The 25,450-nt window shown below is 48.0% G+C and overlaps 8 protein-coding genes across 8 annotated transcripts; 3 read left to right on the top strand and 5 right to left on the bottom strand.

Moving 5' to 3' along the window:
- Positions 1–806: 806 nt before the first annotated feature.
- BKA67DRAFT_695163 (Ctr copper transporter family-domain-containing protein) lies at positions 807–1,499 on the top strand (the record flags this gene model as incomplete). Its single annotated transcript, XM_046109297.1, has 2 exons — positions 807–1,315; positions 1,373–1,499. The coding sequence occupies 2 exons, from the start codon at positions 807–809 to the stop codon at positions 1,497–1,499; spliced, it is 636 nt and encodes a 211-aa protein (XP_045953097.1).
- Positions 1,500–4,479: 2,980 nt separating this feature from the next.
- Positions 4,480–6,550, bottom strand: BKA67DRAFT_525167 (ferric reductase like transmembrane component-domain-containing protein; the record flags this gene model as incomplete). The annotated part of the gene is made up of 4 exons (XM_046098642.1): positions 4,480–5,506; positions 5,585–5,683; positions 5,738–6,355; positions 6,414–6,550. 4 exons carry the CDS (start codon positions 6,548–6,550, stop codon positions 4,480–4,482), a joined length of 1,881 nt encoding a protein of 626 aa, XP_045953096.1.
- A 792-nt stretch (positions 6,551–7,342) lies between these two features.
- On the top strand, positions 7,343–8,188 carry BKA67DRAFT_695161 (Ctr copper transporter family-domain-containing protein; the record flags this gene model as incomplete). Its single annotated transcript, XM_046109296.1, has 2 exons — positions 7,343–7,815; positions 7,898–8,188. The coding sequence occupies 2 exons, from the start codon at positions 7,343–7,345 to the stop codon at positions 8,007–8,009; spliced, it is 585 nt and encodes a 194-aa protein (XP_045953095.1). The 3' UTR covers positions 8,010–8,188.
- Positions 8,189–10,282: 2,094 nt separating this feature from the next.
- On the bottom strand, positions 10,283–11,754 carry BKA67DRAFT_695160 (uncharacterized protein). The gene is made up of 2 exons (XM_046109295.1): positions 10,979–11,754; positions 10,283–10,914 (listed from the first exon to the last, which is right to left on the bottom strand). The coding sequence occupies exons 1-2, from the start codon at positions 11,476–11,478 to the stop codon at positions 10,599–10,601; spliced, it is 816 nt and encodes a 271-aa protein (XP_045953094.1). The 5' UTR covers positions 11,479–11,754; the 3' UTR covers positions 10,283–10,598.
- A 740-nt stretch (positions 11,755–12,494) lies between these two features.
- BKA67DRAFT_580011 (uncharacterized protein) lies at positions 12,495–13,909 on the bottom strand. Its single transcript, XM_046103811.1, has one exon. It carries the CDS (start codon positions 13,810–13,812, stop codon positions 12,604–12,606), a length of 1,209 nt encoding a protein of 402 aa, XP_045953093.1. The 5' UTR covers positions 13,813–13,909; the 3' UTR covers positions 12,495–12,603.
- A 5,309-nt stretch (positions 13,910–19,218) lies between these two features.
- Positions 19,219–20,566, top strand: BKA67DRAFT_594930 (uncharacterized protein; the record flags this gene model as incomplete). Its single annotated transcript, XM_046105108.1, has 2 exons — positions 19,219–19,583; positions 19,633–20,566. The coding sequence occupies 2 exons, from the start codon at positions 19,219–19,221 to the stop codon at positions 20,564–20,566; spliced, it is 1,299 nt and encodes a 432-aa protein (XP_045953092.1).
- An 811-nt stretch (positions 20,567–21,377) lies between these two features.
- Positions 21,378–23,556, bottom strand: BKA67DRAFT_580007 (uncharacterized protein). The gene has a single exon (XM_046103810.1). The coding sequence runs from the start codon at positions 23,408–23,410 to the stop codon at positions 21,428–21,430; it is 1,983 nt and encodes a 660-aa protein (XP_045953091.1). The 5' UTR covers positions 23,411–23,556; the 3' UTR covers positions 21,378–21,427.
- Positions 23,557–24,355: 799 nt separating this feature from the next.
- On the bottom strand, positions 24,356–24,897 carry BKA67DRAFT_662985 (uncharacterized protein; the record flags this gene model as incomplete). Its single annotated transcript, XM_046108104.1, has 2 exons — positions 24,356–24,695; positions 24,782–24,897. 2 exons carry the CDS (start codon positions 24,895–24,897, stop codon positions 24,356–24,358), a joined length of 456 nt encoding a protein of 151 aa, XP_045953090.1.
- Between the last annotated feature and the right edge of the window lie 553 nt (positions 24,898–25,450).

Genomic DNA, 25,450 nt, shown 5'->3' with positions numbered 1-25,450 from the left:
AGCGATAAAGTCAGTGAGAGACAGCAGTGGTAGACCGAACTCTATTTCAGGATTTGGAAGTTGACGCATAATTACGAGTAATAGGCATGATATGACTACCAGCCATTGATATGCAACCGACATGCGCATGGCATCAAGTCAGTTCTGATCATTGCTGAAGATGCCTATGGAAGGAACGAAAATCACTGCTGCCAGTGGTCGAGCCAGGCCATATGAGGGAAGAAGGAGCGTCAGGCTAAACTCCGAGCCACGCAGAGCCCACGACGGGAGGAGCTGGGATGCATAGACAGCGCACACAGCATCGGGCTGTTTTGAAGAAGCAGTAAGAGCTGTCGACATTATTGAGGGAGGTGTACACGGCTGCGGGATTGCGTAGGCTGATGCACGACGGAAGAAAGCCGCCTGCCGGGGGCCGACGAAAGTGGGAAAACAACCACGAGCAGCTTTGCGCAAGTTCACAACTCTAAAGTTTTGAAAGTAAGCAATTGCCTCTTTGCTGATACTTTAATCTTAATTAAGTATTTGACATGACTATGAGTCCGTATTTGTATTCAAAATTTCGCTAAACTAGTGTACACGTATTCTGTAACTGGCCGGGTGCATTCCAATCTCGGTGCTTCGTATTCAATCAACTCCTGATCAGCCTTTGAGTTAATATGCTCAATATTCGATAGCCCAATCTCTGGATTGTGGTCCTTCGTGACTTATAAAGCGTCTCGTCCTGTGAAAGATTGATATCATAGCTGCGGAGCACGGCGCGCTCTTTGTACTTCCTCTTCGTCGAGCTCCTATCTCGGGATCTGATCATGGCCCCCGCTATGACAACGTCAGCGGAAGTGGCTGTGGCTCTAACAAATACATCATCAGCCCCAATGATGATGGACGATGGTAATATGAGCAATATGACCATATCGCCAATGGAGCCTATGGCCATGACATTCTTCTCCTCCCAGAATACTTCGCTTTTCTCTCAGGCATGGACACCATCGACAACAGCTTCCTATATCGCCACTTGCATTTTTCTTTTACTACTTGGTGCTGTTATGCGTGGCATGCTAGCCATCAAACCAGTAATAGAGAACGCGATATGGAAGCTTCAGTCAAAGAAACATGAAATGCTTCTTTCAGAAGAAGATTGCAGCGAGGGTATCGACTATATGAAGCATCATGGTCATATACGAGATGGCGATGTAGCAATTGGAGGCTTATATGGCATCCTCCAGGGAATGGTAAAGCGGTGGCGACCCTGGAGATTTAAGCCGAGCGTATCGCGAGCTCTTTACGAAACGTTGTTAAGTATAACTGGGTATCTACTGTGAGTAGCGTCCGTGTTTTCGATGTCTTCCGACAGACCACTAACCGCACCTGGAAGAATGCTTGCTGTTATGACAATGAACATTGGTTACTTCTTCTCAGTTATAGCCGGTGTGTTTCTGGGTACTTTCGTGTTGGGGAACCTGGCGACCAATAGTGCATTATATGAGGAAAATCATTGTTGAGAGGTCTTCGTCGTTGTGGACATCCTGCGTCTATTGCATGATGCTTCAGACCGTTTATTCTTTTTTACTTGTGAAGCAGCCTGGTTTGAATCTTTGTATTTATACTTTGAAAAAAAAAAAGGAATTGTCTTAGACACAGGTGGTGCAAAATTCAGATCAAGAATTCAGTCGCGCGGTGCATTTGAACGAAGCCTTTTCCGTCATTATAAACTAGGTTAGCCGATTTTGCCCAAATCGTCGATTGTTACGTTGTAGCACACAAATCCGACACCGAAGGGTTGACTTCTCGATACAGTACATGGAATGAGAGATATGAACCACTCGTGATGGGGTAACTGAGCTTGATCGTTTCCTTTTTCTTCTCTTTCGGACGTATCCTTTCATCCGTCCCAAACATTCTAAGCAGGTGTATTTGAATCGATTGTGCCTCTGTCAAAATGCCGGTCCCCACTGCTTTTCTAGGCATCACGCGGATACGGAGTATCAAGGCGCTAGATCAGGTGGATACCTGAGGCATCCCATTGTGGCCTTACACAGCACTAGGTTAGAACTGTGGCGCGGCTCTGGCCGGAATTAAATTCCCACTACTGTACAGATTGCAGAGGCATTTATTGCATGCTTGATATCAGGTCCTCTTTGGCGGTGATAGCGGTTCGTTCATAAACCCGTTGTTTGTGGACAAAGATTCTTCCACACACTCCGGTTGACCCAATTGCATCGCTATTTTGAAATGGTCCCGGCAAGTGCTGCGGCTAGGGGTATGTTCTTGGCATTACATGAGAAAGTTTGAGGTCATTATTATGGTGCAGTTTGTTTTTATCTACGAATGCTCTCAAACACTTGCAAAGAGCTAATGGTAATGCATCAACGTGCATTGGTCAAATTAACAATACTGATAGTCCCTACGCGACGTGTTGTATAACAGGTTGCCAAGCTCCCCGGGCCAATCCGGAAGTCTCACTGAGCACGATTGGTCTGATCGTTTCCTAGCCTGTACCAACCATTCGATCATCCTCATTTTGTATTCATCTTATATATTATATAGTATAAAAAAGGTTCAGCTTGACTCCTTGGCGCCCTGCACGCCACGTCCCCGGTGTCGTTCGGAAGTCTTAGCCGGCCTCTAGATAGATATTAGCTTTTCCTGGCTTTTTACGCCTGTTCTAGGCTGCGCGACGGAGTGTGCGATTTACTCTTCTTGTTGTTCCTCGGGGTGGATAGATCCCTCCGAGACGAGAGCATTTTATGAAATCTAAACGCTAATGACCACTTGAATACGGACCCGCACAACCCTTTATTTGATTATTACCCGTATTACCTTCTTAGAAGCCGAACGAAACGACCTTAGGTCGTTTCGTTCGGCTCGTTCTATTTACTTTCAATCGTCTATTTTGTTTTCTATTGATATATGGGACCCAGTAATTAAAAATCAACGACAAACTATGACCCTCAGACAGTAATAACGGATTCCACCGTCAAAACAGAGATCGAAATCCGCCCGCTCTGCCAGCATACACATTTGCCATGAACCCGTCTCCCCTGTCAAGGGAGATGACGTAGTTCAAAAAGAGGTTCAGGCTGGCGTGCTGAGAGCTGAAGCAGGCACCCAACATGATCCACCCGCTCTCCCATTGCCACTTGTGCCATGATCTGGTCAATAAACTTTTGCTAGATGCTGTAGGAAGACACTATGGGGTCACTTGTTCATTTTTTACATCTGCTTTTGTGGAGTACTCGCGTATGCTGGTATTTCCAGTAGTATTATTACGCTGTGCTACGCCTTACTTTCGCCAAAGCCCTGGACAGCTGGGTCCGTACCGAGGGATATCTCTTCTCGCTCATGACCGCGACCCTGGCACTCATCTTGATGACTGCTTGTCAAACTCTCGAGATGCATGCCCCAGCTCAAGTGTTCTACACACTTAGCAATAATTTCATCCACTACAGCAGGATATATTGATGGTGAGGCGTGGTACTGCTCTGCCAAGACGTAGACGTGCGCAAAGTTGACCAAATCATAGAAACATATCATCTGAACTTTGAAGTATTCAGTAGTCTGAATTATAGACTACAGAATGGGTCAATAGCGTTGCAATAATCTCGTCTTTTCGCATTCAATTCCGCGCTGGACGGGCTATTTCGATTGGGTAAAAGGCTTGCACTCTCCTCGGTCCCCCCTAAGTAATTGCTTATTAATCAAAACCAGTCAGCACACTTGATAATGTTTGAAACTATTCCAGTAGTTTAGGCATGCTGAGCTCGGACTTGAAAAGATGTACTAAATGTCATAAAAGCCGTCATTTCATCCAATATCGCAACAAGATTTCGGTTTATATCAGAAGGTATGTTGGTAATTTCATCCAGACTAGCCAGGGAAAGACCGTTAATCTAAGTGGATAGATCGTCCACCTGAGCCGAAGCACTGAACTTCCTCTTTACCCCTGTGCGTCGGTCTTATTCTTGCCAACACCGATGCCCGAGCCAGCACGCAGATGGCGGTTAACATCCCATTGTGCTTTTTCAATATCATTACATTCTTCGGAATGCTCCAAAGCCCTCACACAATAAAACCCTGCCTTTGCTAATCACAACATTCCTGCTGGCAATTCTGCCCATTCCAGCGAGCAAAGAGTAACCAGTGCACATAGTCATCACGTATTCCAGCTCTGGCTTCAAAATGAGAGCTCAAACAGTCTCCATGTGGCCGTGTACCGTGAATCTTACGAAAAATAAAGCTTCTATAAAACATGTCCACCTCGGACTCCGGAGCAATACTCAGACTATAGGTAGGCAGGACGAACTCAATAAGTCGCAAAACGGCTAGCAGACCATCCTTGAATATAAATCGTCAAGATATTATGAATATAAAGGTTTCGACATAGTCACTCAATAGGTATAACTCCGCTATTAACATTTACATAAGGGACCTGACCGATCGTTTTAAAATATTCAGCCTCTTCAAGACCCAATAAACATGTAGTTATGCCCAGGAGAAATGTTCTAAATGAAGACAGATGTCTCCTGTGCCTCTCTTTGCCACAACCAGCTGTTCCTGAGCTACAATGTTGGAGACGTCGTTCTGCATGCTCAGTGGTCCGCACACAAACACACTTAAGTCTTGGGCTTGACTGATTGCTCTAGCTTCCTCTGCTACTATGGTCGCTAAATCAGGTCTCGAATCATGCTGTTGAACGTGCTGGACGTTTTGTGCATAATATGGTTTTGACACATCTGAGTTCGACATCGGCTTTCCTTGATTTCGTTGGAGCTCATGAGCCTTCTCAGGATCATTTTGTGTAGCTGGCAGTCGCTCGGTTACCAGTCTCTGCTCAATTGCGTCAGATCCTGTGTAATAAATCTCAACTTCGAGGCCCGGAGTTCGAAACACCGACAGCGAGTCAAGTATTTGCTGAACTTCTTTCTCGAACCACTCCACGGTTGAAAGTTCTCGTGTGGCCAAGATAATTCGAAGAGATATATATGGTCCCATATCCACCACGGACTCTCGTTTAGGTAACTGCTTCAAGAAATCCAAGATGAAGGGAAATGTCCAACCAGCCCCCGATCCGCCAGCGATAACTAACAGACGCCGGCGACCTGTAATAGTTTTGGGCGATACACCACCATACGGCCCGTCCAGAAGTACTCTAACCTTCATATTCGGATTGGATCCAACAAAGTCGGCCAAACGAGATGTGAATCCACCACGAGGCCTGATATAGAACAACAATTCATTGCCTTCTTTGGAGAGATTCATATCATGTGAAGAGACAGAGCACACGCTGAAAGGATGAATTGTCCAAGCATGCATGCCAAGTGCCATAAAGCGGACGAAATAGTGCTGGCCCACTGTCCACGTTGCCTTTGTGGGTATGCTGACTCGGATGAAGCCGTTCGAGGTGCGGCTCAACTCAGCACGATGGTTGAGGCCATGCTCAAAATATATACGAGTCTGACGATACAGCCATGACAGGGCAAACAACACGCCTGTGGCAACAAAATAGTCCCTAAAAGCCATTAGTTATTGGTTTGTTTTTCAATTTAAGTTTGTTTCGGGATGTTTGAAGAAGCTAGAAAAAGCCTACCATGCCGTTAATGTAGCGTCGCAGTGGAAGAAAAGGAATAGAATGAATATCAATGCGGCCAAAAAGTGAGAAAATTTGAACCATTCATAACACAAGTTTCTGTTTTGCTATCAGCAGGAATTCAACAGCCGCTCAGGTGCAGTTTTTGCTTACCGCAATGGACTCAATGAAGCAAAGGTCAACCATGCTTGGGCGACCAGTGCGACGACCCCCGTCCAGTAAAAGACTGTCTCATTCCACATGTCGGACATCATTCCCATTTGGAAGTTGTATATGATGAAGGGAAACGTATGAACTAGCGCAAGGATAAAGAAAACATAGGAAATCCAACGATGGAACACCTGAAGTCTTTCATGTGACACGCCAGTACAGAAGGTTATGAGGTTAGCCTTTCCTGCTGTGGCAAAGACGAACGGCATACAAGCCAGCCCCATCCATCCTGCTCTGGTTGCGATGGGAGGGGACGATCCAAAATCTGCCGTGACGGGCCAGTAGTATGGTCTTGGGCCAAGAGTCATGCTAAAGAAGAATATCATGGCGATAGCTGCTAACATCAAAAGGCCAATAGGCGCTGAGTTCCAATCTAGTAGTTTGATTCTGATGGTTCGGTAAGAGAGATATCGGAATAGTGCCTTCGTCTTGATCATGGGTCGCGTCCGGAGCACTCTCTTTGGTAAGACATGGCTCGCGATGTATGCTATAGTGAAGACGATGATCACAGCAAGGAAGAATGCGATTGTCGGTAGAGCATATCTATGATCGGCTTCGTACCTGGTAAAGCGTGTTAGCTCTATTTATCAAGTCGTTTTGCACCTGCCTCTCGGCATACCAGAATCTCCAGTAGCCCTGCTGGTAGTCGCACTGCCAGGTCTCGTCTAGCATGCATTCATATTCTCTGTAGTTTCCTGAAAACACCAATGGCATATCAAGCCATGGGGTCTTGCGTCGCTCAATGAGGCTATGCATTGCTGGGTCTATGCCAATACTCAGATTGACTCAGACTATAGATGAATTGTTCCTGATTTTTGCGATGGCCTTTATGTATGAGGACGAGTTGGCGAACGAAGAGGGATTCCTGCGTGGCCAGATGGTTACAACTGAGATGGATACCAAGGCCTCCACATGCCCGCTTCCAGGCTGAGTGAGCACTGGAGATAAGTAAAACCCATGCCGCTCAACATCACTCTATACGGGCTGACTGAATAGCTTCCCATAGTTACCCATGCGCATGCGAACAAATCCATTGTTTCGGGCGGTTCAACTACAGTATCAAATACGCCATGAGGAGAGCCAACGCGCACTTGTGACCCACTCGCTGCGCACGTTTGCGCAAGTTTTCTTGTGCTCCGATTGGTCTTCCAAACCCCTGTGAAGATATCCGCGCATTATATTCAGCGCAATTGCCGTACATGAGCAATATTGAGCGGGGGCCGTGTACAGCCAAACCTGGTAAATCTAGCTCACCCCACGGAAAACTAGATCCAAGTGACTGTATTGTCATCAAACGACCTGGACGGTTAGCTTATATTTCTTGGCCATGCACCCTAATTCCTGCTATCACTAAGTAGGTCTGTGGGCAAAAGGGGAAACCAGGTAGCAAGCATTCATACGGATTGATCACCACCTGGAGTTGTGATTCTTGCCCCACGGACACCCTTCATTTTCTCCCTCTCTTATCTACTGCATCCTGTAACTCCGCACCTTCTGCTTAAACTTTGATTGCAAAAGAAAAAGAGACCCTATAACAGTGACCGCAAAATGGATGTGAGCGGTATGACAACGACCCCATCGACAATGATGGCCGGCATGACCATGACCTCCTCGAGCGCCATGTCGGCTTCGACAAACATGGACGGTATGGACATGTCCTCCCATTCATCGACAACGATGACTTCGGCAGAAATGGCCATGGTATTCTTTCAGTCCGTTACAACGCCTCTTTACTCTAGCGCCTGGACTCCCACCAGCGATGGTCCCTACGCCGGCACATGTGTATTTCTTGTCGCTCTGGCAACCATTCACAGAATCCTCCACGCGATTAAATGTACCGTATTCGATAGAAGGTTGCATGGTGGACGCGCAACGCTAGGGTCTAAAGTGGACGACTCAGAGATTGAGCAAAGTGTTGCCCAGCAGTTGAAGTCGGAATGGTATCAGCACCCTTTCCGAGTCGCTGACGAAACAATTCGTGCATTGGTTGAAGTTGTTGTTAGTGGGATCGGTTACCTATTGTGAGTGTGATCTCATGACTTTGGATGTTCTCGTCTTGAATTATTTTGCCTAAACCACGTCGCTAATGCTCACCTAACACAGAATGCTTGCTGTCATGACGATGAATGTAGGTTATTTCTTATCAGTTTTAAGCGGAATCTTCTTGGGCACGTTCATTGCGGGGAGGTTTGGGTCTGACGCAGACCACCACTGAGGTGTGTCATAGAGGCTTTAGACACGTCAGTCAGTAAGGCGCCATGACTTCGACCAGACTTTAGTATTTCGATGATATTCTCATTATTTTTCTTAGCAGATGTATCTAGGCGGCTAGTAGCTATGAAATGCTCTAGAGAACTGGAACTTCTGTATTAGGTCAGTGTTCACAAGTCAGCGACAGATAGTGCCTCAAATGATATACCCATTGCTCTTAACATCTTCGATAGATAGACCACTCGATTCGTGCCGCAAGGGTTGACTAATTTGTTTACCGTTATGTTATCGCTAACTTCTTACGAAAGACAATTCCATATCCTTGGTAAAGGACAGGATTCCATAAAGCTGTGAACAAATTATATCAAACTAATTTATAAGCCACATTATACTTAATATCTCATAGGTCTGATGCAGTACTTATGTGGGAGTCATAGGGCCTAAGCTAAGATGGTCAAGCTGTTAAGGTTGCTTAAGGCAGCAAGAACTATAGCTGCCTCAGTGTTAGGCATGTTGGCGTAGCCAATGCCATGGCTGGCCTGAGGCCAGCCCTATGTGTTAGTCTAGCCTAACATCTCCCCTTTTGGGGAAAAGAGTAGCTCTAACTAAGGTTAGGTGTTTATGTCCATTTCCTTCTTATCTGCTTTTTCTTGAGCTACAGTTTCTTCGAGCCATTTCAACACCAATCGTTCCTCCACGTCCATGTCGAGCAGCCTCGCTATCGCGTAATTTTAGGTTGTCCATTGTCTTCAGCCAATTGCTTCATTTACGGATAGGTTCGCTCCTACGCTTACGTTGCGATGCGTCTACCTCGGACAGTTCCTCATCAGTATCCAAAGGAATTGTATATGGATCCATAGTTTCGAGCTACTGTTGAAGTGCTGGGATCCTCGTGGCTGCTGCCTTCATTTGGTCACATCCTGGTCGTTCGAAGCCACGATTGTCGCCCTCGCCCGGGGATGCGACAATAAGTTGGAGGTCGACACCCGTTGGGCTCCCAAAAGATAGCCAGCCCTATGCTAGTCCAGCCTAACACCAGGCTATCAAGATAGACATGTGTACATGCTGTGTTGCAAGTCATGAGTAACGTCTCGGGGCCTTCTCTTGTGTCCTACCAAGCACTTGTACCAGTTACTAAATAGTTTGCAGATTTTAGTGCAACAGATATCAATAGCGACACGCCATGCGCCGTGGCATTAGTCCGACGGTCAATTCATGGCACAACAATATGGTGGGCTGGCATCAGCGAAAGGGGACATTGCAATCAACAACGCCACTGGTAGCATGGTCCGGCCCTTCATGGTTGTATAGGGATTGCGAGCATCGGGATCCAATGCCACCTCGGACCTATCGTGCGTTCATGCAAATAATGCAGTTTCTAGCAGCCAGCTTCCAGGACCAAGAAATACAAGCAACAACACCAACGTTGCATTTTTGGCTGACCCGCAGTCTTCCCTAGTAATGATAATATTAGCCGACCTTCTCACAACGGCATTGGCAACGTTGGCTTGAGGAAACTATTTTCACGTTCGAACCCATCAATCTAGAGGGGTCAAGGTCAGACGCGCTGGTGTTTCTCTGAATCTTATGGTAACTTGATGAGATGAGCACAAGTCGTTTGCAACAAGGTTGCATATTGAGATATCAACGCATCTCAGATTGCCCAATCCTATCAGAGCGAACAACAAGGATGCCGCTGTTTAGCGAGCCTATTGTAATCGTAATTAGACTAATGTCACAATTCCGCTTCCGTCCTCCCCGTGCTAGGTCAAAGTCTAGATCTCGATAAGTCTTTTCTGGCCGTTAGTGGCACCAACGTAATAGGGGAGGTCGGCCGGTAGAGTCTCTCGGCTGCAGCTCGTTACTCACTAATATGATTCTGATATATGCAAGGCTTGGCACCACAGTGATTATAATAATCATGCAGCCACGTATCATCCAGAGCTCAGTCCAGCTTTCCATACCGACATATCGCACATTCTGAGCGCAATCGACACATTCCCAGTCAATTGATTCATCTAGGTTTCAAATGTAGCCTTAATCCTGCCACACACTATAGACATCATTACTCGATAAATTTCGATCCACAACTATTCGAGAAGGCAAGGGGAAGACCGCTAAGCTCCAGGGTATCTGCTCAGCCTCAGTGGTCCCTTTTCCTTACCAGTTTCGTTATATACTAGTCGCGACATCTTGATTGTGTGGTGGTTATAGAAAGAAAGGAAGAAGAAAAAGGCAACATACTGGAAACAGGGCTAATCTTGGATGTTCTAGCTTACAACCTCATGATATCGTGGAGGATGTCTCATTTCACGCATTGCGGCCAGCGCAACTACTGCTATAAGTGCCAACTGTGTCCAGACCCTGGTGTAGTAAGCGCTTCTGATCCATGATGTTGGGCTCAACTTGCGGACTTGGCTCGCAGTGGTCAAGATCACAAATGCCTCACAAAGGCTATTCGAGGCCGCAAGCATAACACTCGGAAGAAAGGTTTTTAATGGGATTGATACATAAACGAACGGTCGATGTTTTCCACACACAATATTTATATACCTCCATCCCGACGGCCCGACACCACCTCAATTGATTACTACTACACCCGGGGGTGCTGCGAAAGAGGGTGCAGCCCATCTTCTCTGATGTGGGGAGCCGCAGATGGTTGCGAGACATGTGGCGAGCCTGTAAATTCCTTCTGGATTTCTCGTGGCTGGTTGTAGTGACCTGACAAGTTTGACTGTTGAGGTAGTGTTGAATATCCTTGTTGCAAGAGCGGCATGGTTTGTACGGGATATTGCGCCGAATTCTGAGCATAATACATCTGTTGCGGCACCATAACCACTGTTCCAGCTACCGCGTTTCGTTGATGCGTCTCAACACAGGCGCGCACAAACAGGATGAAATGCACCAAACTTTCATGAAACTAATCAGCACCACAGTAACGTCCAGATGATACAGTATCAGGCATGTACTTACAGCAAAAGAGACAGGAATGCTAATTCAGCCTGCATAACTGAAAGGTATCCAGAGCTGTCTTCATAGTCGTAGTAATACCGGCAGTAATAGTCACATTCAAGCTCGAACGCCACTAACCATGCTGACAGCCCGACAGCGGCACAGAAGCCCAACCACAGTAGTAGATGCAGAGCCACGTGCGCCCCTGGATGTATGCCGCGTTTTTTGCCTCGAGCACATATCGTGATGAGTTCCGCGATGTCCCAAACGAGTGCGACACCGGCTTGAGGAGCTACCCAAATGATTTGGTAGCTCTGGTAGATGCCTGGGTCGACAACCAGTGCGATAGAAATGCCGAGGACAACAATACTGAAAATGATGGATAGCGAGTAGAAAATGATTTTAGTGATCAGCCATGGCTTGCTGTAAGGAATTACTCGCGGTGGTGGCTGGAATTGCTGAGGGTATTGTTGGTATTGAGAATGCGACTGCGGTAGAACTTGCTGCTGATCCGCGCCCATTGTGCCTTTTGTCTTCCAAAGGCTTGTGATTCCAAAGTCAGCGCTCCAACTACCATCGCATCAGATATGGCTGCGCTTCGAATCTTCCGATGATACGAGATCGCTGGTAGTAATATCACGATTGCTCCAGCTCAAGTGACCCGCTCGGCTTTTGTTATGGACGAGAGCTTCAATCAAATGTAATTGAGAGAAAGAATTTCTACGGTTGTCTATTGTAGAATCAGCGCTCGTTGCTATCGCTGGGGGGGCGGAGGGTTATCATCAGCACTCGACCCCTTACCCCACGCTTGCTTTCGCTAAAACAGACAGACGCCTCAACGCTAAACTTCACTTAAATTTAAGCATAGAGACACCGCCCCTTGCACTATTCCCTGCACTATCGATCAGAGGAAGGACGCTAAGCTCAGCAGTCAATGACTTAATTGGCTTTCGGCCTTATCGCCAGGTGCAGTAGCCGGGCTATTGGAGCGCATGAAGGTTGATGCCGGGCGGACGATGAACCTAAACTAATAGAGACTGCCGTCATAATAGCTCCGAGACTCTGGGTTCCTTTATTAGAGTACAATAGATGAATAAACAACAATTTGTGAAACTACAATAAGGCACAACGCAAATTACTGAGCCAAATCTACCGCCACAAATCTGTATCGCTACGTCGCTTACCACTCGTGAAATTTTTTCGGGAAATCTCCCCCCCCCCCCCCCCCCCCCCCTGCGAGAACGCCTCGCCAAGAACGAAGAGATTCAGCCCCAACGCCCGGTTCATAGGACTGCAGGTAAGTTTAAATGCTTTCAGCTGTTCTACCATCCTATTTGCCAGGCATTTCGTGGGTCACGCAATGCTCATCACATTCCATACGTTGTCTATTTTAGTGGTCCTTCAACAGCTGCGCCCTTGGTGTGTAGGTCAGTTTAGTTCTAACCATGCCGACGAATGCTGCGGCCTTGACAACCGTAATAGCAAGTCTGCTTCCATTCACAATTCAGAGTGAACGCCAAATCTGGGCCCAGCCAAGAAAGAATGAAAATGGAAATGAATAAACCTCTGTAGGTAACTCTAAAGCTTTATGTTAGAAACCTTCTCGGGCCTCTTACATTAGTTCTGTCTGGTCTTCTTATCCTTCTCTATAGCCCACCCTCATATTTCAGTCCCCAGTCATATCCATAGTCCTCAATCCTCTGTCCGGCAACAAGCGCCTCTGCGACGAGTCCAATATCCTCCAGAAAGTCAAGGACATCGTAAGAGCCACCCTTCTCAGCATAGTCACAGCAATTCAATATGCGCAAGAACTCATCAACCGGCGCGTACACTGCCCAGCGTGACACACCTGCCACAATCCTCATCCACGTGGTAACCCAACTTGCATCCATCGACGCGGCTCCTTGTCTCCATTCAACAGTTCGCTTAGTACTGCGCATAGGCTCACCAGAAATGCCGCATTCGTACCCCCGAAAGTTGTAAGTTGGACGGTACCTGGCCGCCAACAGGTGTGCGACCTCGCACGACGCTTTAGTCTCGGCCAACTGTTCGATGCCAAACCAGACCCCACGGTCCTCCGCAATCTCATCAAGTTCGATAAGACAACCTGTGTACATGCCATTTATATCGTTGAGTTCTCTCAATTCATCAGCAGTCCATTTCGGGAGCACAATTCTCGGGAAATGGTTCAATCGCTTTCGTAGCCCCCCTATTTCCTGGTTCAATTTCAACTCAGCGATTCCTCGAGCAAGGTCAGCTTGTGTCATCAAAGGCAGAATAGGGGTTGTTTCATCAGTAGTGTGAGGACTTAAATTACCTGATGACGTAGCCGACCAAGCAGCTGTACTGGCAGCCGATGATACGGGAGCTGGAGCGACAGCTCCTGGTTTCGGAGCGTACTCGGCTAATAGAACCCTGGCATCATCACCTAGATCGAATTCCTGCCCAGCGGTCATGGGGGCAGTGGCATCTTGAAGAGGCTCTAAGTGGCCCGGCTGCCTTGTCTTTTCAAATGCACGCACTGTTGTCAAGTCGGTATGCATCTCGCGCCACGTGATTGAGCTCTCACCCGCACGAATGTCTCGAGCAAGGTACCGCTCACACATCCGATCACGACGCACAAAGGCCATTGTCCATGACTCTTTATCATCATGTGGTACTTTATTTTCGCGGTGTTCGTTGTTTGCAAGATTGCTAAAGTCACGAATAGCTGGACAATACCAACTATAGGATCTAGATGGCGGATTGAGTGTGTTCAGAAGGCGTTCAGCTGCCCAAAGTAGCATGGCCATCCTCTTCACCCATTGATATGGCATCCAAGCTGGACCATTGCCGACATGAACATGCAGGCCCATCGACGGGTTAACCTCGATGCGGTACTTCGAGGCCAAAAGGTTAACCGCATACCTGACAACTTCGAAGGAACCCAGCGATTCCCACTCCACAGCTGTGGTAATCTCTACCCGAGCATATCGGACTTTTAGGTGGCCTTGTACCTTTGGAGGGAGTCCCATTACACTCTCATCCTCACCAATATCCCACTGTCGATATCGTCCGAGTCTATGCTCGGACAATTTCTCATTGGTTCTTACCAAAGAGCTTGCCCACCGAAGTTCATAGGATCCAGTTGGAAAGCCAGCCCTGGTCAACGTTCCGCGAATAGAGCCTTCTACCTGCCGCTGTCCATACTTTTTCAAATCCCATTCATCGGGTGTCTCAGTTGGGTAAGGTATCTGGAGCGGTTCAGGCAACCCATCGTCGAAGAATTTCGGCGTGTCGCTGAACATGTCGGTAATGACATAGTATACCGCAAACTCTAGCTCAGCGCCAGTACTAAGTCGAGGAGGTACTGGTTCTCTCAGATTACTTGTCATGTCAGTTTATTTCTAGTCCAAGATAATTCTACTAATGTAAAATTCGGGATTTTGAGACCATTAGATGATCGTGATGAAAGACATCAGGATATAAAGGTGCCGCATCTGCACCTCTCATATAGATTCATGACATCTGTCATACAAACAGCCTGGGCCAAGACAATACCTTTTATTTCTCAAATATCTTAGTGTAACGAATGTAACAAACAATACGCAACTCTTTCACTCATTACCCCGATATTTTAGACAAAGGATCCATGATGAACCAACATGCTCAAACCCCTAACTTTCGTGTCCGCGGCACGTTCGAACAACAACACCATCACTCATCAGCCAACTTACTGTGGAAGACAGTAATAGATACTCTTACAGGCGTTCGAAGCCTCGGGCATGTAAGGGTTGAAGAGTGTTCTCTGGTTGTCCTTGTAGCAGTTCCAGTTCTTGAACCCGTTGCTGCCCGTTCTTTGCATAACATTAGTTTCGACCTATACAGGAAATAATCGGGTAGCATACCCTGACTTGGCGTAAAGACTGTAGCCTTGCGCTCCAGAGTCGATGTGGGAGGTGAAAGTCACACCGGTCGGAAACGAACAGGACCGTGACGACCCCTCCCAGGTTACGAAGTTGTTGCTGGTAACAGAGCATCTATGTGGATATGTCAGAGGTTACGCTCCAAATTCCCGGGGCTCGTGACAAAAGGTCACGGATCAATGCGGTATCTGTGGAGGTTGGGGTCCCTGGACGTTGATATTACACACCGGTTGTTGCTATTGGGAAGAGCACCATTCTGCGAATCGGCGCTGGCAGGATAATACTGTATGGTGTCTCATTAGCCCTGTTATTGGATCGTAAATGGCCATTGTACTTGCAATTATTTGCGAGTAGTTAATGTTGTCTCTGCAGCAAGATACAGCGTTGACGCAGTTAGCTAAATAGACGATCTCTGTGTCACGCTTCTCGAGTAACCCTGCGTTATCTTTCACGATAACATCAACAGGCGAAGCACTGGCAAGTGCGAACAAAACTGTGACAGTTGAGAGGAGCTTCATGGTGAGAACAAGACTGTAATTGACTGGAATCTGGGAGTTGGTGATTTACTATGTGTATTGATCACATCAGTGGGAGTGTAGATCATTTATATAGTTCTTGTGTATGTGGCTACCTCGACGAGGTGCTTAAGCCGGTCGTAAGCCTCGTGCAATTCAGCTGACGTTGGATGTAACCCTATTGTCCTTGTTTAACGAATATCCCATGTCGCTGAAGAAGAGGGAAGCCGCGGGGACGGCTACCGACAACCAAAGTGCGTGAATTTCACATTCCAGACCACTATGGATCAATCCAGGCTTAAGGGGTTGGGGATGGAAATTGGCTTGCAGACGTAGTAGTACAACCCTTTTGCATGATATTGGTTTATGCAGGAGCCATTCCTAAGCTTAAAAAGGTTTGCTCTCAGTCGCCCGCTTATATGTCACAGAGTATATGGGACAATAGCTTCATCGATGTAGAATATCTGATCCTTGACTTTTGGCGCCACTGGTCACGTTCGTGAGTCAGCAACATCCGTGTCACTACTAGTCCGGTCCCATAAACTGAAAAGTGCTACTTCAACCCGCAGCCAATATTACTCAGATAAACTTCAAGTCAGCACGGCCTAAGCAGCCAAACAAGTCGGTGTTGATCCAGATCATGAGACTGCGTTACCCCAATGACTCAGCACCATAGTACCAGGACACGGTGGTACATCCTCCGCGTTTGTGATTGATTAGAGCACAGTGGTAGCTGTTACATTGGGAGCAGTAACTCGAAATCAAATGCACCGCTTACAGTTCCTCGCTTTATATCGCGTTATTTTCACAACCTTTGTGCATTCTTTTCCTCACAATGCGTTTAGAGCACAGATTATTATTTCAATAGACCAGGAAAATATCTCTTTGGAAAGGTAAAAGAAATGTCTTTGAAATATAATAAGAACGCACAGCGTACATTTTATAGACCTCGTGTACTAAAACACGGCCCCAGTGATATAACAAAATCATTTTCGGAGGCAAGTCCATACAAAACATCAACGCGCGGTTGTGACGACATGAAGTACCAATGTATTTTTCGGCTCATGAATTGACAATCGGATGAAGGAGTTCGTGTTCCTAGGCGTAATATGTAAGAAGTGTTAGGTGGCTTTGCTCCGATTTGTGCCTACGTTCGCAACGAACTGTCGTTCTTAATTATCCAAAGATAGAGTTCAAAGCTCCGTTCAATTTAAAACTCGACGAAGCATTACATGCCGTTCGCTCTGTGTCCTTGGCCAAAAGCGTATGAACTTTAAAGGTAAGAGAGTATAAGTTCATCGGAAAAGACACAAGAGAAACTTCATGTCAACCAAATTTGTACAGCAAGACTAGACTAAGGTTAGAAGACGGTGGGGGTGGACCTAATTAGGCAAGCATGTCTATCTTAGGTCTTGCTACTTACCGCGGAACAATCCTCCACATAAGCATATCTTTAACCGCCGGGGCGCTAAACTTGAGATCGACATCTTCCTTTCACGGAGTATAGAGTATAACAGTATCGCAAAATTTACTTAGCTTAGGTATGTCATTAGGCGAACATAGATGACATAACGTCATAATTTTGCCAGCATTCGAAGCATGCGTTAAGTAGCGGACGATTCAACAGTCTAGCTCCATGCCCACAGTTTCCTATCTTCCTGAGCCGTGATTCACTTACTATGGTATGGGGGTTTAGAGAGGGCAACAGGGCAAGCACCGAGTCGATCACATGGGTGTTTCCCCCCGATTTTAAGCCCCGAGCCAGTCATACTTCTATTTGAAAGAACTAGCCCTACTGCCCTTTTCTGGGCCAGTTAATAGTAGGCTCCTCCAGCAACACAAGTACTATATACAGCCCATACATTTTCATAATTTATCCAATTCGATCCAATGCTAGATTCCACTTGTATGGTGTTATAAAGTTAATTCTCTACTTTTGCTAAAATACCGAGCACCCGTCAGCGGACTTCACCTTATGCCATGGCATACAAGTCATCGCTGTACAGATTATGTTGGCCCCGGCGGGCTTGAACCGGCCGTTGTTGATGCTGTTACTACTATGTCGTGAATCTGATTATCATGCCAAGCGTTGTGAGGACGCAGTAGGCGTAGCCCGTCGCCTCTCACCGTAATATGGTATTTCCGACACCTTATCACGATGCTATCCTCTATAACGGTACTCGGTTCGACCGTCATGGGAGAGGACATTAAAGACGTCCTCGGCCTGTCTGCCGGACTACTGATGGCGAGGGAGATACAGCGCCAAAAGGATGTATTAATTTAGCACACCTAAAGACATGGAAATCATTGTCATTATGCTGCAGTCTTGGTGGATTTGAGGATCAACTTCAGTCACGAAGCCATCTCAAAGTGGTCTTATCGACAGCAAAAAAGCTCCTCACGTGAGACACACTTAGCTATGGTGCAGTTAAATTTACTATGGCTACCTCAAGACTTGGATAAGTTTTCTCCGCCACCCAATGCACCGCATATGCACCGCTGCCCCCACCTGATAGGGGCCAGCATAGGCAAGGTTATTCAAAGGAGTGGCCACAAGATATTCTCCAGTGGCTGTGACGGTCATCTATTCAAGTACCTGGTCAGCACTAAGGCCGATCACTGGTGGCATTAGGGAATAGCCGCCTTGAGTAAACCCGCCAGCAACCGCAAGGCTCTGACATTGTCCGCTTGCCACCACAAGGCCCTGGGCATGGGCAGCTATCAAGGCGTGCATGAATTGTGCACCTGCGTTCAACTCTATTGTTTGCCCGGTATACTTGCCCGAATGGGGTTCTAGAAAATCTGTATCCTTCATATTATGGGCCCAAAAGGCAAGCGCTCCGGCTCCAGCAGACTTCCCGAAATAATATTGGCCCGTGTTCCGGATGACAACTCGGACATTTTGTCCGTAGCAAAGCGTATGTCTTTTGGAAGTCTTTATGTCTGGTGGCATTCATGAATGACGCATCATGATGTCGACTTTCTGATCTGCGCCGTGCCGGGTAGTATGATGCTCAAGAGAAACAACGAGCTTGTAAGAATTGCGTCATCATTCTTTAAAATTTTCATTTTTATTAAAAAAAAAAAAAAAAAGGTTGACTATCAAGATAGAATTATTACATTAGTTTCATCGCCGGGCAAACAAATCCTTGAATTACCATCGTTGCCTATCGTGCTGCTGTCTACACACCGTCAATCTTTGAAGATTGATGCCTGCTTTTGTGCTGCATGTTTTTTGTTGGTCGCGAGATACTTGGATCATAAGACATGAGAACCATATCTGTGACTTTTTACAAAATTGTGTTCTATGAGGAATAGATAGCATCAGCTTCAGACATGCTCAAGCTTCGATATGCCTCACCCCTTATCTCCGCCGGGATCCCCGCTGTGGGGTCACGCCTTCTAGCTACATCATCACTATCTATGAAGCAATGTATTGAAAAGGTGCAAGTCCTTCCATTGAATATTGTCTTCGTACCACCGTCCTAACCCATGCTTCAGTATTTTTTCGCGTAGTTCAATCTTTTGTGTTTGTTCGCAAAACGCAGGTGAAGTTGGACATTGCAGTCGTTCGAATAACAGTGCGGGCCGTGGAGAATAGGCAAAGGATACAACCACTTACGAACCTGAGGCTTACTCGAGACTGAGATCGCTGCGTCAGGACATGATGAATTGTATCCCTGGCCAGTGGATGGCCAGGTTACTACATCAGTCATCAAGATGTCACAGCAAAGGCTTTCGACGCGGTCTTCCATCATCAGTGTCGCGTAGTCTGAGCACGACACCGTTCTTCAGACATGACCATGAGATCCAAGGACTGAAAGTGAACCAGAGCCGCTTGATGGATACACTACATGATACCTGCCAATGGGGTCCCGGAAAGCGATGGGGTGACCATCCCACAGAAACGGGCATGTCGCGACTCACGCTATCAGACGCCGACAAGGAGGCTCGCGACTGGTTCGTCCAAACCACTAAAAGCCTCGGGTGCAATGTTACCGTCGATGCGATTGGCAACATCTTGGCCGTGCGGCCAGGAAAGCGAGATGGTCCGGCGACTGTTGTGGGCTCGCACTTGGATACTCAGCCCACCGGTGGGCGGTACGATGGCATCTTGGGCGTCCAAGCTGGTATTGAGATGCTCAAGGTTTTGAAAGAAAAAGATATCAAGACTGAGTTCCCTGTTGGTGTTGTGAACTGGACTAAGTATGTGCTACCCATCCAGTGATGCGAGTGTGTGTGCTAATCTCACTAGCGAGGAGGGCGCTCGATTCCCGATTAGCATGATGGGCTCTGGAGTATGGGCCGAGACGATTCCGCTCGAAGTCGCATATGGCCTGAAATCCGTCACTGGCGAGAAGGTTGACCTCAAATCAGAACTTAGACGTATTGGCTACTTGGGCGAGACGCCGGCAAGCTATCAAAGCATGCCGATCGCAGCGCATTTCGAGCTACACATCGAGCAGGGCCCTATCCTAGAAGCGGAGAGGAGGAAGGTTGGCATCGTCCAAGGAGTCCAAGCCTACAACTGGTTCACCGTCGAGATACAAGGGCAAGACTCTCACACTGGTACGACACCATTCGAAAATCGTAGTGATGCCATGCTTCTCGCAAGCAAGTTTATCCTGCATTCGCACCGTGTCGCCACAAAACACTCGGCGCTTGCTTCAACAGGCATCATCACAGCACTGCCCGGCTCCACAAATACCATTCCGGGCCTCGTGAGGTTGTCGCTCGATGTCCGATCCCCAAACACTGAGACAGTCAAGGCAGTCGAGGAAGAATTAAAACGCGACTTCGCTGCTCTGGCGGAAGGTAAAGACATTGGCGGCCTTCACGCAGACTGCACCCGCGGCCGAGATGATTTCCAAGTTTCGTGGAGTACTGACAGCGAGACCGCCGCAACGGTCTTCCATGAGGATTGCATTCGCTGTGTGAGGGAAGCCACAGTGGATGTTTTCGGCGACAAGTCTGAAGATCTGGTTCGAGACATATCCTCCGGAGCGGGGCACGACAGTGTGTATACGAGCCGGCGGTTCCCGACAACTATGGTATTCGTGCCTTGTCGCGATGGTATTAGTCACAACCCGGTGGAATACACGACTCCTGAGGATTGCGTGATTGGCTCGCAGGTAATATTGAATAGTGTACTGAGATATGACCAGTTGAGGAAATCAAAAATAGTATAGGCGAAGTTAGTTTAAAATAATTTTCATGTGTCCACCCGTCCTATCAAATTCGCGGAAACAAATATGTTGACCAAGTCGACGTGACTCGAACTCCAACTAACCGCTAATTGCGATCCTCGTTGGAAGAGCCGGGTTCTCATTAGACATTCCGCCGTCATGGTCCAGCATCGAACTGCTGTCCAGGACAGCGCAGGAGGCCACTCACGTGAACCCTAGTCCAGTTATTCGTGGAGGACGATCTTCGATGCTACGTGCTCTATATATATCAGATGATACACAACAAGGACGCTGTTCTAGCTTCTCCATTCTCGCCTACTCCCAGGGTCACACATTTGTGCTTGCACGCGTAAATCGCTGTTGATCATGGCTCGGATTACGACCCCGACGGCAAATTCTTGCTCAACCTCTGGGTGTCGCAAATTCGATTTGCTCTGCATCATTATTCATATCTATATGGAAATGGTACAAAGATAGCATCACTCACACCTAAAAGTCTCGATGCTGTCACATGGGGCGAAAAGCATCACAGCGGCCTGAAATCGGTTCGACGCTTAGAGTGAGGCTGAAAATACATTTAACACGCCACTCCTAGCAAGCCGGGTGATTTACCAATACCAGCGGGCGCTTTGAGCACGTTGCTGGGAATCTACGGTGTATCTTACAGACGGTGTTGGCGGATGTCCATCCGGGCGTTGGGGTGCAGTAATACCTCTACGGTACACGTGGATTAGTCCAGCTTTGCATAAAAACACGAGGAGATTGGCTCATCGTGTTGGTGCCTGGGGAAGTAAGTAGAAGAGTGTCCCCATTGAAAAAAAAAAAACGGCCTGGTGATGGTATTAACTGTCAGCGCGTTCCCGACTATGACCCAAGCAATGAATCTTGATCCCAATCCCTTCTCCGACGGAGACTCTGCTTGTCATCCTTCACATTGCCTATCTCGCTCGTCCCATTACCGTTCCTGATGAGCGTAACTCTTACGTCCTTGGCATCGTTCTCCATCTCCGCGATCGTCATCAGCTTTTGGCCGCCATGTAACCCATCAGCCTGATCGTGACTTGGTATCCCATCACCCAGATGTAAACCATTCGCGTCTACAAACTTGTCCCTATGGTACAGCAATGGCAGCACGTTGCCCTTCCACACCATCTCCTCACCACGATATATCAAGCTCCGCGCAATCATCCAGATCAGCAAGACAGTTTCGATAGCCAACAGTGCAATAGGGAAGATAAGCCATTTCCAATTGACGACCGTGAAGGGCTTTGTCCTCGACGACTTGCCACGAACGACGTTGTCCTGGGCCTGGTCGAGGCCCAGTCCGAGCCGAAACTGGCGCGTGACCGCCTCAGCGAAGTTGTCAAATCGACCCGTAATGGTCTCCAGGTTGGCATGTCGATACTCCCAGAACTGCGCCAGCCAGTACTTGTCGGCACAATACACGTTGGTGCCCTGTCGGCTGTCCCATTTGCAGTTGCCGGAGAACACACCCGCCTGGAGATATGAGGCGAGCATCAAATAGAAGAAGGTGTTGAACTTGAACAGGCATTGCGGCGGCGCTTTAATAGACGGGTAATTATCTGCCACAGCAGAAGGCGAGAGGATTCGGACGTCAGACGCGTTGGAGTACGCAGAGAAATTCGAAGATGTATACACGGTCTCATTGACCAAACACGGCGATTGAAGCGCTGCAAGGTGCGGCTCATCACCGGGCAAGGTACCTGCCTCGGGGAAAGCTGATATGTTCTTCTCAACATCGGATCCCGTGTAGCTCATAAGGTCTGGATACATGGGCTGGGTGCTTATAAGCTTTTCATCCAGCTTACCATTGGTTACTGATGCAGAGTAGGATCGTAAACAAGGATACAATGAGCACACGACGGCGTTTGGGGTCTGCTCCTGATACCTGTAATCCTGGGCGGTTTGGCTGGAATTTGAGTTTGATAGAACGAGCATGGTAATATTTGCAAATGCCCAGCGGAAAGTTGCCGCTTGCTCGTACGGGATTATGCTCTCAGCCCAGGTAAGATTTCGGCTTTCTGCCACGCTCATCCAATTCGCACCATCGAAGGCCGTGACATTCAAGCCAGTCGGTAGTTTCCACGATGGACTGCCAGTATTAAGGCTGTTGTTGTATACCGTGACCAGTGACCCTACATCAATGCACTGATTGCACATACCTACAGTCGCGAGGGTTATGTCATGCTCACTTTGTGATGGAAAGCCAGACTCCCAACTCGGAAATGTACAGTTACCAGAAGTACATTTCGACGAGACCGCTGAGTCTTGGCTGAAAGGATTGGATAAAGCTGAAAGGATGCTTGCTCGTACGTCGTATTTGAAGGCCCACATGCCGTAGTCGGGCCCGGCGAGAGTTCTGTACCATGTGTCTGAACCGTTAATGTTCCTGGCGATTGGGACAGATGCCGTACCGTCCTCTAAGACGAAACTCCTATCGACGGTACCGATGGACTGCTGAAAAAACGGCCCAACAGCAAACGACACGGCAATGATCAGGGCAGCAGCGAGGGTGGCCGGGCTGCGTTTCGCTGCATAGGGCAGTAACCTCGCCGCCCCCCATATTCCCCGACTAGCACTATCGAAGTATTGTAGCCGCAACAACGAGATGGGCGACCGGGAAGTCCAAAAATAAATCCATTTTGACTGCGACACAACCTCGGCAGCGACGGCGACCATAACAGCCCGGTAGACCGTTGATAATAATGCGATAAGCGAGTTGAGGTTAAGGAAGAAAACCCAATCATCGTCGGCGTGATTATTTTGGCGGGCCAGGACGGCGACCATGGCAGCGAAGATGCCCAGACCGCCGACAAGTGCCGACATCTCCCATTTCCAGGACCATAGTATCCGTGCTGCGCTTACGGTGCGTGGAGTAGACTTTGGGTGAACTTCACGTTGGGGGAAAGTCGGCGCGCCTGTAGTTGTAGCATCACCGGAGAAGGTGGAAGAGTCGGTGTTTGAGTACTCGTAATTCGGGATGATGGGATGCACGCCGACTTGTTCAGCGCCGTGGGGCGGGGCGTAACCACCATACATCTTCGACATGAATATCTTGACTCCAAGACAGTGACTGCAATGCAAGATCCAGTCCAAGAAAATTAGCACAGATCAACACAACGAGATTGAGAGAAAATATGTATATATCTATTTTTGTATATATAAAAATAAAAAAAAGTTTATTTGTTCCACAGCATCACACAAAATTCCTGCGCCGCCGCCAGTCAGCTGGTTTCAAGTATAGAATTAGACGAGGGCTGCATTTGCCGTCAGAGCTGAAGCTCCAGTAGCATGGCTAGTAAGTCAGTGATCTGCCGCCGGTGCCTTGGCACTGCTAACGTTCGCCAATGGCTGCTCGGGTGGGCGAATCCTCCGTAATTGACACCGCCACAATCATCCCCTGCGGCCGCTGGCGTCAATTGTTATGTCTCAAAACGCCTGCGATCCAGATCACCAGGCTGTGGGGAAAGCGACCATCAGGCTCTGGCCTTGAAAGATGATGCTGATTGCTGATTAGTCTAAACGGACTTGAGTACAGCATTGTGCATCCAATCATAAAAGATCACTGTCGCAGCGACCTCTGACTTAAGAAAATCATAACATTTCGCAAAGAGTGCCGTCTTGAGATTGCAGATATTCGCGAAACTCATGCTCAGCAACTGGGGAGTCGTGACATAAAGATATCGAATGTTTGACCGCAACTTGATGCGTTATGCACATGCTCTCTCCCTTCTACTCGTAGACTACCGAGAGCCTTGTGCCACTAGGACTCTAGACCAATGACCGGGGCTGTTGAGCCGTCTTGGTGAGAAAGTCATTATCTCTGTGTTCTTGTTGCCGTAGCTGTCTTGCCAGCGACTGTGTCGAATCCACCGATAATCTGTTGTTTGGTACCCCCAGGCCTCCCTCGTCGGTGCTCTTGTTCGGTCGCTCGTGGTGGTGTGCCTGGGGCGGTGGCTTGACGTTGCCAGCCCTGATCGTGGTTGTCGTCGTTCCGACACCGTAGTCGTCCAACTCTTGCGGATCCTTAGTCCATTCTTCGTTGTCGCGGCGGGTTCTGCGGCGATGGAATATCCAGAGTGTGATGCCGAGACAGACGAGGAGGACACCACTACGGACAAAGTCAGTAAAGGCCGCTTTGGGACATGGCGCAACGAGGATCCATATGATCGTGTCGCAATAGAGAGAGAGACTTACCTCATGCTACCAAGTACGATTCCGGTGATGGGACTGTTAACGTATGGCTTTTCGCACGAGTTGCCTCCACCGGCGTTGGTGCAGTCGTCGCGTGCGAACACACCGAGTGGTGACATTTTCGGTGATTTGGCTGGGAGCTGGGAGATGGCCTTGGCCTTCTGGATGAGTTTGGATGTGTTTCAAGCTGTGGTGTTGGAGGATCGAGTTGAGGGCTCCGTATGTATCCAGTGCAGAGCTGATGATGGTGACCTCGCCTGAGGGTGTCTCGTCTGAGGGTGTCTCGTGTTTCAATCGCTTTGGCTACGTGCGGCTGTCTGTCGTGTGATTATGCCCTGGCAAAACTACCCATGGTAGAACAGAAAAGCGGACCTCTACCTAGCACTAACCCCTCCAAGAAAAAATAAGATCACGGTCGGCGATGAATGGGAAGAGAAAATAAAGCAAGTCAGCGGTGGATGAATGAGCGAATAAGTGAATGAGTGAGTAAGTGAATGGATGGATGCTAAGAATGCGTGCGTGTGTGTGTGTGTGTGAATGGGTGAGTGTTCCCCTGAAGGGCGGAGGTTCGATAAAGAAAGACGCCGACTGACTGCCCTGCCCTGCCCTGGCACCAGTGTGCTGTACGAGACGAGACGAGAGATAGCGGCCGAACAAGACGAGGTGAATCTA

This window comes from Truncatella angustata (assembly GCF_020726525.1).
Source record: "Truncatella angustata strain MPI-SDFR-AT-0073 chromosome Unknown BKA67scaffold_9, whole genome shotgun sequence".
In the NCBI taxonomy this organism is placed as follows: Eukaryota; Fungi; Ascomycota; class Sordariomycetes; order Amphisphaeriales; family Sporocadaceae; genus Truncatella; species Truncatella angustata.
The sequence above is the reverse complement of the archived record's forward strand: the minus strand, read 5'-3'. Positions and strand labels throughout refer to the sequence as shown.

What these genes read in the sequence shown, in the direction of transcription:
- BKA67DRAFT_695160 (XM_046109295.1), bottom strand. Translation starts at nt 11,478, where the DNA reads ATGGGCGCGGATCAGCAGCAAGTTCTACCGCAGTCGCATTCTCAATAC. An exon ending in GCATTCCTGTCTCTTTTGCT is followed by an intron (nt 10,915 to 10,978) that starts GTAAGTACATGC and finishes GTTTCATGAAAG; the next exon opens with TTTGGTGCATTTCATCCTGT.
- BKA67DRAFT_580011 (XM_046103811.1), bottom strand. Translation starts at nt 13,812, where the DNA reads ATGGGCCTGCATGTTCATGTCGGCAATGGTCCAGCTTGGATGCCATAT.
- BKA67DRAFT_580007 (XM_046103810.1), bottom strand. Translation starts at nt 23,410, where the DNA reads ATGTCGGCACTTGTCGGCGGTCTGGGCATCTTCGCTGCCATGGTCGCC.